At 47.9% G+C, this 13,355-nt stretch overlaps 1 protein-coding gene across 4 annotated transcripts in view; it reads left to right on the top strand.

The window, feature by feature from the left end:
• The first annotated feature begins 348 nt into the window (after positions 1–348).
• NCLN (nicalin) overlaps positions 349–13,355 on the top strand; it is a 34,101-nt gene continuing 21,094 nt past the window's right edge. For all 4 annotated transcript variants that reach the window (XM_026699124.2, XM_026699123.2, XM_026699122.2 and 1 more), the window contains exons 1-3: positions 349–619; positions 9,248–9,438; positions 11,654–11,798. In XM_026699124.2, the coding sequence (XP_026554909.1) occupies positions 433–619; positions 9,248–9,438; positions 11,654–11,798 (523 nt within the window). In that variant the 5' untranslated portion in view covers positions 349–432. The remainder of the gene's footprint in view (positions 620–9,247; positions 9,439–11,653; positions 11,799–13,355) is intronic.

Here is a 13,355-nt window from a genome sequence, read left to right as displayed (position 1 = left end):
ATGCCTTATTAAGCGCTCGTTCACTTTCTCCTCTGGAGTTAAGGGAGACAAAATTCCATTGAATCTTTTTCTCCCCCCCGCCTCTCTTTCTCCTCCGGAGCGTTAACGCAACGACTTTAAAAGAACCGCAGAAAGGCGAAGAAGAAGGTCGGAGAAACGCCTCAGAAAGAGGGGAGGAGGAGGAGAAGAAGAAGAAGAAGAGCCTCCGTCTCCCACCATGCCTTGCGCCGGAGAGGAAGGCGGTTGAGGGGAGGCGCGTGACCACCTCCCCGTTTCCCAGAGGGCTTCGCGCGGAGGAGGGGGGGGGAGGAGGTGGCGGCGCCAGGCCGGCGGACTCCATTTCCCGGCGTGCTCCGCGCCCCTTCTCCGGCTGAGGTGTTTCTTCTCGTCCCTTCGCGTCCGGGAGCCGCCGCCGCCGCCGCCGCCGCCGTCATGCTGGAAGAGGCCGGCGAGGAAGTGCTGGGCTCGGTGCTGCTGAAGGCCTCGTGCCTGCCTCTCAGCTTCCTGCTGGTGCTGCCCGCCGTCCTGCTGTTGCTGCTGGGCCCGCCGCCGGCTTCGGCCGCCCATGAGTTCACCGTCTACCGCATGCAGCAGTATGAGCTCGGGGGCCAGCCCTACGGTCAGTGAGTGAGTGAGTGAGGGCGGGGGGGGCGGACGGCTTCCCGTCCCTCTTCAGGACACACACAACACACCTCAACCAAGCGGCGGACTCCAGCTCCCATCCGCCGCCACCGGGGCTGGGGACGATGGGAGTTTGGAATCCAGCCCCCGCCTGTAGGCGGTTACGGGACCCGAGAAGCCCCCCGTGGGGATGGGATGGAGGCCTGGCTTTCGAGAAGCCTTTTGCAATAAAAGAGCCCTCGTTCCCCCTCCCCAGCTTCGCCTTGGCTAACCTAACAAGAAGCGGGGGGGGGGGGAGCAGCTGATTCATGGGCGCCTCCCTTTTTCCCAGCCTGAAGGCACCCTCTCATTTTGATATAAGACACCCCCCCATAATAAGCCTTCCAGAAGGTTTCCCTCCTTGGGGCAAATGGCCCTGAAATCCAAAAAGAGCTTCATGGGGACAGCAGCCCCCCAATAGACTGGCTGGTGGGTGGGGGAATCCTTGGTGCCCTCTGAGCTTGGTTTGTTTTCTTGCAGACGTTTCATGACTCAAACTAAGTAACATCATCAGTGTAAGGAAGGGGATGGGGTTTGCAGAGAGGAGAAGAACTGTAGCGCCTTCTGAACTTGAGACGTTTCATAACCCACCTAGGTAACATCATCTGTGGTAGAAGGGAGTTGGATTTGTGGAGAGGAGGAATGAGGAGGAGGAGGATTGAGGGGTCCTTGGTGCTCTCTGAGCTTAGTTCTTTTCTTGTAGACGTTTCATGACCCACCTAGATAACCTAATCAGTGCTGGAAGAGTGTAGGATTTACAGGGAGGAGGAGGAGGGCTGTGAGGTGCTTGATGCTCTCTGAGCTTGGTTGTTTTCTTGCTGACGTTTTATTACCCACCTAGGTAACTTCATCTGTGTGGTGGAGAAGGATGACAGTGCCTGTGGGGTCCTTGGTGCTTTTTGAGCTTGGTGGTTTTCTTGCCCAGGTTTAATGACCCAGCTAGGTAACATATCAGCACTAGAAAAGGGGTGGATTTGGTGGAGAGGATGACTGTGGAGTCGTTGATGCCCTCTCAGCTCGGTTGTTTTCTTGCAGATGTTTCATGACCAACCTAGGTAACATCAGTACTAGTAAGGGATTGCTGTCATTTTATATACTAGTGGCTGGTGATGTTTCCTAGTTTGGGTCACGAAATGCCTGCAAAAAAACCAAAAAAAAACAACCAAGCTCAGAGACCACCAAAGACCCCACAGTCATCGTCCTCCACCAAATCCACTCTCCCTTCTAGCATTGATGGTGTTATCTAGTTTGGGTCATGAAATACCTGCAAGAAAACAAACTCAAAGAGCACCAAAGAACCCCAACATTCCTCCTCTTTAAGGCTAATAGAAGACAGACATTTCATGACCCAAACCAGTTGTCATCACACAATTATTTTTACTTAATTGGAGTAAGGAAACATCTGTAAGAAAACAACTAAGCTCAAAGAAGACCGAGGACCCCTCATTTCAGCCCTAGAAGGGTTACGAATATTCTCCTTTATGATGCGGGTCTGCCAAGGAGCCCTCGGGGAAGGGAGAGGAGCGGAGGGGCAAGTATGACACAGCTGTTTACCTCATCTGGGTTTATCTGGCTGGGTCCACCCTTTGGCTGGAATTTCTGCAAAGTCTGGACAAAGGCCCTACCTAATGCAGCCTCATTGACAATGCCGGGATTCAGTCTTAGCAACGTAGGAGAGACTGTTTGGTCAACGGGCTCCTCTCCTGCACCCTAAGCAGGGTTGTCAGAAGTTGAGGGAAATTTGGTATGTGAAGGGTCTGTGTTGAAACCATCTCTCCGCACCCATTCAAGAAATCCAGGTGCCCCTTGAAGCTATGATACAACCTGGATTTTTTTTTTCTCTTGTTGAAATTCCTTTCATTATTGGAATGTCTGTCTCTGCTCTTCTATTGGAATCTTATTCCCCCCCCCCTATAATTTTGTAAAGCATTTATCTTATTTACAGAGAGCTTGCTGTTTTGGGATGAGTCAGAGAGGCAAAAGCACTAAGTAATCCTGGCCTGTTGTAAAAATTGATTGTTTAGTGCAGCCAGTCATTTTTGACTCCTCGCCACCATATAGATTTGTAGTAGGATAAAATGGGCATAAAATACAGGTAGTCCTCAACTTATGACCACAATTGAACACAAATATTCTGTTGCTAAGCAAGATAGTTAAATTACTTTTGTCCCATTTTATGACCTCTCTTGCCATGGTTTTTAAGTGAATCCCTGCAGTTGTTAAGTGAATCCGGCTTCCCTATTGACTTTGCTTATCAGAAGGTTGCAGAAGGAGATCACATGACCCCGGAGAGGTTGCAACCATCATAAATACGAGCCGGTTGCCAACCGTCCAAATCTTGATTATCTGACCACGGGGATGCTGCAGCGGTCGTAAGTGTGAAAAACAGCTCTTAAGTCCCTTTTTTCAGTGCTGTTGTAACGGTCTCTAAGCAAATGGTTATAAATAGAGGGCTACCTTTACACCAAAGAAGCTACCTAAGATTAAAGCAAGAACAGCAGAGTAACTTAAAGTAGCTTCTTACTACAGGGAGAGACAGCTAGTCTGAGAAAGTTTTCTAATATGAAGAAATAGCTCTAATTCAGTAGTGGGATGTTGCAACAATTCATTACGCAGTGATGTAATTCAACGTTCTTGTAGCATTGCATAAGGGAGATGAAGGTGGCTTGCGCACAAGCTACAATTATGGCGCGTTGTGTCCTCAAATATTCCCTTTTGCAGACTCTCTGTCAGATCCTTGTCCATGTAGGTAGTCCTCGATTTACGATGTAATTGAGCCTGAAATTACAATGGTAAGCCATGCCAGTCATTAAACGAGTCATCATATGACCGTGACCGATTTTACAATTTTTTTTTTTTTTGTAGTGGTTATTAAGCAAACGCAATGGCTGTAAGCAGATCCTTCGTTTGCCATGCATGTCCCAAAGGTGCTTCAGTTCTGAAGAAGCGAAACGTCTTGAAAGAAAAGCCAGAAAGTCCAGTTTGCCTCTCTGGGTGCAGTTTCCTGACTGGGAATCTCCATAATCACGCATGTTTTTGGCTGGAAACCGGCACTAAACTCTGGTTTCCAGCCAAAATGTGGTACGCTTTTGATCACGTAACTGAGGGAGACTGCAAGAAGAATAGTTCCTGGAATTGGGTATGTCTAGTTGAACGAAAAGAAGGGCTAGGGGTGACATCCTGGCAGTGTTTCGATATCTCAGGAATTGCCACAAAGAAGAAGAAAGGGGGGTGGGGTCAACCGGTGGGACAACCTGCCTCCAAAAGTTGCGAATGCTCCAACACTGGAAGTTTTTAAGAAGAGATTGGACAACCATTTGCCAGAAGTGGTATATAGGGCAGTGATGGCTAACCTTTAGTCGTTGCATGTTGAAAGTGAGCACGCGTGTGTGCCTGCACCCATAGTACAATGTACGCAAAACCCACCCTGCGTATGAGTATGCGTGTGCATCTCCCCCCCCCCGTGCATGCGCAGCTGATACCCGTCAATCAGCTGGCTGGCAGGGAGTGTGTGCGCATGTGCAGAGGATCAGTTCCAGGCGACTGTTCACGTGCTGGTCAAAAGGGCTCTGCGTGCCACTTCCACCATGTGTGCCATAGGTTCTCCATCATGGGTATATAGGGCCTCCTGCCTGAGCAGGGGGTTGGACTAGAAGACCTCCAAGGTCCCTTCCAACTCTGTTATTCTATATTCTGTATTCTAAATGGCTGTAAATGCAGGGTGGTTGCTTAGGCCCACAATGTCATGCAAACACAAGGGACCTGGCACCTATTGGAACTTCAGGTCTGGGTTTTGAGTGCCTTCAGGAGGAGTTCTGTCATAACTGAATGGTTGCTGAGCCTCCCAAAGACTTAAGGAGTGTTAAGGAGCTTCAGAACTCGGGTAGAAAACAATTTCTTAAAATAATTGCCCAGGGCTGTTCTTTATCTCTGCCTGTGGTTTGCTACCTGTTATTAAAGGCCATCATAACACTACTTTAATCTATGGCCCAGCCCAGTACAGCGGTGGTTTGTGTAACTAATTCTCTGTAGTAATTTAAAAGCAATGTTTCCTCACCGCTGTTCGAAGCTGTCCTGCAAACGCACCTCACAAGACCCCATTGGCAGTCTTGGTGATACAGGTAGTCCTCAACTTTCAACAGTTCATTTAGTGACCGTTCAAAGTTACAACAGCAATGGAAACAGTGACTTGGGACCATTTTTCACACTTCCAACCATTGCAGCATCCCCAGGGTCACACCACAAAATTTCAGAGGCGTGTCACCTGGTTCATATTTATGACAGTCGCAGTGATCACCTTTTGCAACCTGTCAAGCAAAGTCAATGAGGAAACCGGATTCACTTAACAACCGTGTTACTAACTTAACGGCACCGATTCCCTTAACTGTGGCAAGAAAGGTTGTAAAATGGGGAAAACTCACTTAGGTGTCTCGTTTAACGACAGATTTTGGACTCAACTGTGGTTGTAAGCCGAGGACTATCTGTTACTTATTCAGGAGTGGAATCTGCCCAGTTTCTGTTGGACACTTCAGATTGGCGTGGGGCATATGTCGCACCTTCCAATCTCTTGCAGCGCATTCTGCGCCCATTTAATGTCACGTGAGAAGAAAGGGCAGAAATTCTGGCCCTTTCTGAATGGCTCTTCTGGTATGTGGGTTTCTTATTAACCCAGGAATACCGCTGTTTGAAAAAGTACATCTGGCATTTATTAAACGTGCCGGCTTACAGGCATTCAATTACACGAACCAATAAAACAGTAAATAAGCATCATAAATATAAAATTCGATTAAACTAAAGCTAACCAGAATGCAGAGGGAGGGATCAAAGTGCACACAGGAAGGAGGCAGGGAGTCCTATGCTCTTTTAGTCACCTCCAAAGTTCCACATCCCCATTTTTATTTATTTATTTATTTTGGTGGGGTGGGGGGTGGCTTAAAAAAGTATACTTTCAGAGCTGTGTGCCTGGCTGTTAATAAACTGGACAAATTGAAAGTAACGTGAGCTGTAATATCAAACCTAGTGGAAGAAAAAGTGCCATATTCTCACTCCCTCTCTCAGTTGCTGTAATAAACGTGGGAAATCTCTAAAGATCTCCTCCTGCCCAATTAAAGTCCGTTAATGAGCTCCTCCCTCCAGTAGTTTGGATTCCAAAGGGAAAAAGAGGAGATAATATATATGTTGAAATGCAGAAAAACAACGCAAACACACACATACCACGCCTAACTTATATACCTCGTCAGTGCTGCCTGGTTTTCGTTTTTCCCTCTTTTCAAAAGCGGTATTTGGTTTTTTCATGCTGAAATTTATTTAGATACCACCTGGAGGTGTCTCTACCACCTCACCTGATTTTTTTTCCTAGTTCACCTCTGCTGTCCCTGTGTGTTTCAGCCAGTTTGTGATAGCTCTTCAACACAGTTTTAGCACTGTCGAGAACAGAACAATTCTGAGGTGCTTTTTTCAAGAGACGACTGGACTTTTCTGGATTTTTTTTTGAAGACATTTCGCTTCTCACCCGAGAAACTTCTTCAGCTGAAATAACTGAAATAGCTACTTCATATCTTCTGTTAGTTGGGCTCTCTTTTAATGCATCCTTCAAAACACACACATGTAAGCAGATAGGACTGATCCAGCCACACCCTTGTTAAGGAGTAACAAGAGTTGGAAGGGACCTTGGAGGTCCTCTAGTCCAGCCCCCTGCTCAAATGGGAGACCCTAATATCATTTTAGACAAACGGCTGTCCAGTCTCTTCTTAAAAACCTCCGGTGATGGAGCAGCCACAACATCTGAAGGCAAGGAGTTCCACTGGTTAATTGTCCTCCCTGTCAGAAAGTTTCTCCTTAATTCCAGGTTGCTTCTCTCCTGGATTAGTTTCCATCCGTTGTTTCTTGTCCTGCCTTCAGGGGCTTTGGAAATTAAGTTGAGCCCCTCCACATTGTGGCAGCCCGTCAAATATTGGAACACTATGGGAAGAAAGATACATTTTTTTCCTGCAGGTTGGTGGCATATGTTAGACAAAAAGATGGAGCCACTTCCTGATTTTAAAACCAAGAGAAAGTAAAACCACCGCAATGAGGACGGTGTCAATGTTAGCCCTTCAAGGCCCTTCAGACAAGACGTGTGACCCTGAAAATGAGCTGCGTCCCTACAGATCTCCCAACCACCATTCAGCCCAAAACTTGCTAAACAAGGCAGTTGAAAAGTATGTTGCCTAATGCAGGGGTCTCCAACCTTGGCAACTTTAAGACTTGTGGACTTCAACTCCCAGAATTCCTCAGCCAGCAAAGCTGGCTGAGGAATTCTGGGAGTTGAAGTCCACAAGTCTTAAAGTTGCCAAGGTTGGAGTCCCCTGGCCTAATGCTAACCTGTTTTTTTTAATCACACGCTGCAACGGTTGTAAATGCGAGGACTGGTTCTAAGTCCCTGTTCTTTGCCTTTGTAGCCTCACTGAATGAATGATTGTTAAGTCGAGTACTATCTGTATTATAAGGTTCCGTTGACAGAATCTTGCAAGTCTGAAGTTAACCTTCCCATCCCTTGCTTTTAAGTCCTTGACTTAAGACCCCCATCGAGCCCAAAATTTATTGTGTTGAGTGAGTTTTGCCCCATTTTATGACCTTTCTTGCCGCAGTCATTAAGTGAATCGTTGCAGTTGATGAGTTAGTAACCTGGTGGTTGAGTGAATCTGGCTTCCCCCTTGTGAGAAGTTCGCAAAAGGGGGTCACCCCGGCCCTGCAACCCCACTACAGTCGTAAATATGAACCAGCTGCCCAGGATCCGAATTTTGATCACATGACCGTAGGGATGCTGCGAAGGCCATACCTGTGAAAAATGGCCACAAGCCACATTTTTCAATGCCCTTGTAACTTTGAATGGTCACTAAAGGAACTGCTGTAAGTTGAGGACTGCCTGTGCTGTCTGGAAAACTAGGGAGGATCCCTTCTGCGTCGCTGTCTCCCCTTTTCTTCCTTCAGACCATTGTCTGGTGGTGGCTCTTCTGTCTCCCACATACCATTACACCCTTGTATCCCAACACACCTTCCCTCTGCTTCTAATAGCAGTAGCACTCTAAAGTCTCTCTAAGCCAGGGGTGGGCAAACTTTTTGGCTCGGGGGCCACATTGACTTTTAAAATTTGACAGACGGGCCAGGTCAGCACAAGATTTTTGGGGAATTCCCCCCCACTTCTTCTCCTTCCCCTCCCCTCGGAGGCCCCCTGAGTCAGGAGTTGCTATCGCCGGCGCGGCTCCAGTCCCGCGTTGCCTCGGGAAGGGAAAGGCAAAAAGGAAGAGCCACGGTGGCGCTTTGCAACGGCAGCAGCGGCACCGGGGGCTCAGGCTCAGCGGCTCCTGGTTTTGCCTTTCCCTTCCCGAGGCAACGCGGGACTGGAGCCGCGCGGAGCTGCGCCGGCGGTAGCAACTCCTGACAGCCCCAGCCGGACACCTGAGCGGAGCCGGGCAGAGGGAAAGCAGTGGGCGTTCCCTGGGCGGCGACCTCGGCCCCGCCACCAGGGAAGCGGCTGCCCAGCTCCATGTTGTGTGTGTGCGATTTTTATGCGCGCGCGGGTCTCTTTGGCCGGCCCCAATTTTTTTTTCAGAGGGAATTTTTTTTCCAGAGGTGGGCCGTATTAAAATGACCAACGGGCCGGATGTGGCCCGCGGGCCGTAGTTTGCCCACCCCTGCTCTAAGCGGTTTACAGAGTCAGCCTGTTGCCCCCAGCAATCTGGGTCCTCATTTTACTGACCTCGGAAGGACGGAAGGCTGAGTCAACCTTGAGCCTGGTGAGATTCGAACTGCCAATTTGCAGGCAGTCAGCAGAAGCGGCCTGCAGTACAGCACTCTAACCACTGTACCACCAAGGCTCTTAAGCCTCTAAGCCTGGGGGAAAGCCCTTTCATATGGCTGTGAGACTTTTCTATTTACACAGGCCCCTGACTAACTGGGATAATTGAAAATCCAATTCCACACATATTTGCAAGTCCTACAAACCAGAGAACAAGGTATATCAATTGCAGTAAAAACCCCTAAAGAGCAGATTTGAGCATTTTACAGCCTCTATGTGACATCCAGCCCTTTGGCTGTCCGTGTCTGCTTTGCTTTGACAGGGTTTTTTTTTGGGGGGGGGAGGAGGGTTTGGGGGTCAATTTACATATATGCATCCATGCATGGACACGCACCTTTGCGGCCTTATTGGTTCAGCCCTCCACAACAGTCCCAGTTCCTCGTGTGACCCCTTGGGAAAATGAATTGCCCGGCCCGGCCCAAGAGCTGCGGTTTTCTTCTAAAAGCTCCGTTTCTATGAGCCACGGTGGCGTAGTGGTTAGAGTGCTGTGCTGAAGGCCGCTTCTGCTGACTGCCAGCTGCCTGCAATTGGGCAGTTCAAATCTCAACCAGGCTGCAGGTTGACTCTGCCTTCCATCCTTCCAAGGTCGGTCAAATGAGGACCCAGATTGTTGGGGGCAAGAGGCTGACTCTGTAAACCGCTTAGAGAGGGGCTGTAAAAGTGGTGTATAAGTCTAAGTGCTATTGCTGTTGCTATTCTGTGGATCCAAGATCCCAGGTCGCTAAGCCCCTCCTCTCCTTTTGACAGGCACCCGGAACGCCGTGTTAAACACCGAGGCGCGCACCGTAGAGGCAGATGTGCTAAGCCGCCGCTGTGTGATGATCCGGTTGATGGACTTCTCCTATGAACAGTATCAGAAAGCTCTTCGCCAGTCGGCCGGCGCCGTGGTGATCATCCTGCCGCACAACATGGCATCGGTGCCTCAGGATATCATCCGGGTGAGTCTCCTTTTATGACCGAGAGTGGCAGGAGGGGCTAAATCTTACGTCCGGCATTTGTACCCTCCTCCTGCGGTGTAGCCGTCTGCCGCATGTGAAGCCATCTGACACATCTTTTCTTTGAACAAGATCCAGTCAACTCTGCCTGATGTTTGAGCCACATCACCAGGCTGGTTTCCTTCATAAGACTGGTAGTCCTCGACCTACAACAGTTCATTTAGTGACTGTTCTAAGTAACAACAGCACTGAAAAAAGTGACTTATGACCAGTTTTCACCCGTAAGATTGTCGCAGCATCCCCACTGTCACGGGACTAAACTTTGGCCATTTTGCAATTGACTCTCATTTATGACGGTTGCATGTTCCCGGAGTCACGTGATCCCCTTCAGCAACAGTTCTGACAAGCAGAGTCAATGGGGAAGCCAGATTCGCTTAACAACCGTGTTCCTAACAGCTGCCACGATTCCCTTAACAAACGTGGCAAGGAAGGTGGTAAAATTGGTTGAGGACAGGTCGTAAGTCCATTTTTTTTTTAGAGCCGTTGCAACGGAACGGTCGCTAAATGAATGCTTGTAAGTTGAAGGCTAACTGTAGTGGTGAGCAAGGCTCCCCATTTAAAACTGGGGTGCGGAGGACGAAAATGGGGCACACGGAGGCTGCAATAGGCGAAGGCAATCCCTACAGCCTAAAACAGCTGATCATTGGCAGACCGATCGAACCGACAATCAGCTGCTTGGGCTTATCAGGCTGTGTTGAAGCTGAAACCGGCTGTTTGCTGCAAGGAGGCAAATTGCTGGGAGGCCGAGGCCAAAGCGGGGGCGGCGGCGGCGGTGGGGGAACGGAGGCTTCAGCACCATTTGGTGTATAAGATATTTCCATCCCCTTTTGGGGGTGGAAAAAAATGCGTCTTATACTGGGGAAAATACGGTAAGTCAATCATTGCAGTTGTTAAGTTAGTAACGCTGTTAAGTGAATCTGGCTTCCCCGTTCACTTTGCTTGGGCGCAAAAGGGGATCATGTGACCCTGGGGCCCTGCGACCGTCATAAATATGAGTAGGTTGCCAAGCATCTAATGTTGATCCCAGGACCACGGGGATGCTGCAACGGTCGTAAGTGTGAAAAACAGTCCTCAGTCACATTTTTTCAGTGCTGTTGTAACTGAACGGTTGCTAAATGAATGGTTGTAAGTCGAGGACTGCCTGTACAGGATTGCATCCCCTTGCTTCCGCATTTATCAGACAGAAATAAATACAGTAATACAATCCTGTTTTTCTAAGAGTTAAACATCGATCTGCATTATAATCTATATATATAAAAAGCGAAATACCGCTCAGCATCATCACAAAATCTCCAGAACCATAAAGCCCACAAACTTGATATTTGGCATGTGTGTTCTTCTTGGCTTTTAGGTGCTCACTAAAGAAAGGATTTTTTGAAGTGACCATCAGAGCATTAGTATTTCCTATATGATTATTATTAACATGCTCTGATGCTAAGGAGTTCTACTCCCCCTCCCCACCTGAAAAGAAAACTCTTTCAGTTTCAGTTTTAGTTTCACAGTAACCAGCAGCTTTCGTACAGAACAGTTGAGTTAAACCACGCCCAGGTTCCTTGCTGTCTCCTTGCTCGCACAGCAAATACTGTTTCAGTTTCCAAACAGCCCTCAACTCACACACTGGCAGGACGCTAGCCAGATGAATACCGATGGATGCTGGTAGGCAGAGGCACAATCCCCCCCCCCTTTATTTTCTTCCCCAAAAACTAAGCCCAACTACATAGTTTTGGAGCGAAGCACGGGTATCAAGCTAGTTCCTCCATAAATGTAATGGATTCCTTGCAAGGGGCCAGTCCATCAGAACTGTCAATCAGTGGAACGGAATGCTTTCCTCTTGCACTGGAAGTTTTCTGATTAGAGGCTGGATCCCACAGTGTGTCGGGAACGATACAGGTGGGATATTCCTTAAGCTTGGCCCCTTTTAAGACGGATGAATTTCAGTTCCCCAAAATTGATTGGCTGGCTGCGCAATTCCGGGAATTGAAGCCCGCTCCTCTCCAAGGGGCCAAGTTTGAGGGGAAAAACCGGGGTGGCAGACCCTGCAATCAATCTTCAGAAGGTTGGCCTTGAATGACTTCTTCCCACTCCATCCTGTGACGATAAGCCTTAGTTACCCTTCTTTGCCACGCTGAGGTTGACTCCCTCTTCTTCTCGCCCGAAGCAATTCATGGAGATTGAGCCAGAGATGTTGGCCATGGAGACCATTGTGCCCGTCTACTTCGCCAAGGAGGACGATGAGCTGCTCTCCATCTATGAGCAGACCCAGGCCGCTTCGGCCTCGCAGGGCACGGCCTCGGCTGCCGAAGGTCAGTATTTTGTGCAGTTTGGTTGCGCTTCCCAGGATCGCCTGCCCCCCCTGGGGTGGAACCTCTCCGAAAGGTATCTCGACAGCTCAGGACTACCTTGAGACAAAAAACACAAATAAAAAAAAAATACTAAAATAATAATTTAAAATATACAGGTCGTCCTCGACTTACAACCACAATTGAACCAAACGTTAATACTGGATTCTGTTGCACTCTTTTTATTTGTCGCTAATTGTTCCCTGGTCACCTTTATTGTACCTCCACAGGTTATTGTTTATTATTAAATTTATATCCCGCCCCCATCTCACTATTGAGTCAATCTGAGCAGTGTAACTCTATGTACATTAATGACATAATATGTAGATAATGAACAGGATATGTATTTTGACAGAAAAATAGCATGTTAAATCAACAAATTGGGAAGATGGCTGATTTTCAAGCATAGTTATGGGTACCGAGGGCAAGTACATTCATCAGATTGCTTTTGGTTTTTTATATCATTATCTTTAAAACAGAAACCAGGTACTCTAGAGCAGTGTTTTCAATATTTGGCAACTTTAAGATACGTGGACTTCAGCTCCCAGAACTCCCCAGCCAGCATTTGTGGACTTCAACTCTCATTAGGGGGTGCTGGCTGGGGAATTCTGGGAGTGGAAGCCCACAAATGCCAATTGGGGAATACTGGGAGTTGAAGACCATATATTTTAGGATTGCCAGGATTGAAAAGCCCTGGAGTAGACTTCAAATATCTATCTACCTATGATATGGGAGACGAAAATACAAAAATATTCTGATAGCGTAGCCTATTTCTGACCTCTTTCCTGTGCAGTTTCAAAGTTAACCAAGTAAGCAAATGTACAGGATAGATCAATGTCCTTAATCTTTTAATGGCTGTGAACATAGAAACCCCTCACTGAAGGGGACAAGAGTGGAGGTGTTAGCTTAATTAATCACTAGGCTCCCTTTTTACTAAATGGGAACTCTGTAAGCTGTAAGTGACTAATTAGAGTTTCAGATGATGGACAAATACAGGTGTAGCCCTTAACTTACAAAAATTAGGGGACCTGAGACTAAAACATACGATGAACGGTTGCAGGAACTGGGCCCGGCTAGTCTAGTGAAGAGAAGGACCCGGGGAGACAGGATAGCGGTCTTCCAATATTTGAGGGGCTACCACAGAGAGGATGGAAAGGGTCAAGCTATTTTCCAAGGCACCCGAAGGCCAGACAAGGAATAATGGATGGAAACTGAACTAGGAGAGATTTAACCTGAAAATAAGGTGAAATTTTCTGACAGTGAGAACAATCAACCCATGGATCAGAAGTCCCCCTTGGAAGTTGTGGGAGCTTCATCCCTGGAGGCTTTCAGGAAGAGACTGAAGTGCCATCTGTCAGAAATGGTGTAGGGTCTCCCCACTTGGGCGGGGGTTGGACTAGATGACCTACAAGGTCCCTTCCAACTCTGATGGTCTGTTATCTGTTAAGTTTGTTTAGTGACCATTTGAACTTACAATGGCCCTGAAAGAATGACTTACAACCATTTTTCACACTTAGACTG

Source organism: Pseudonaja textilis, chromosome 1, assembly GCF_049901715.1.
Source record: "Pseudonaja textilis isolate UNSWEBS1 chromosome 1, rPseTex1.2, whole genome shotgun sequence".
Taxonomy (NCBI): Eukaryota; Metazoa; Chordata; class Lepidosauria; order Squamata; family Elapidae; genus Pseudonaja; species Pseudonaja textilis.
The sequence above is the reverse complement of the archived record's forward strand: the minus strand, read 5'-3'. Positions and strand labels throughout refer to the sequence as shown.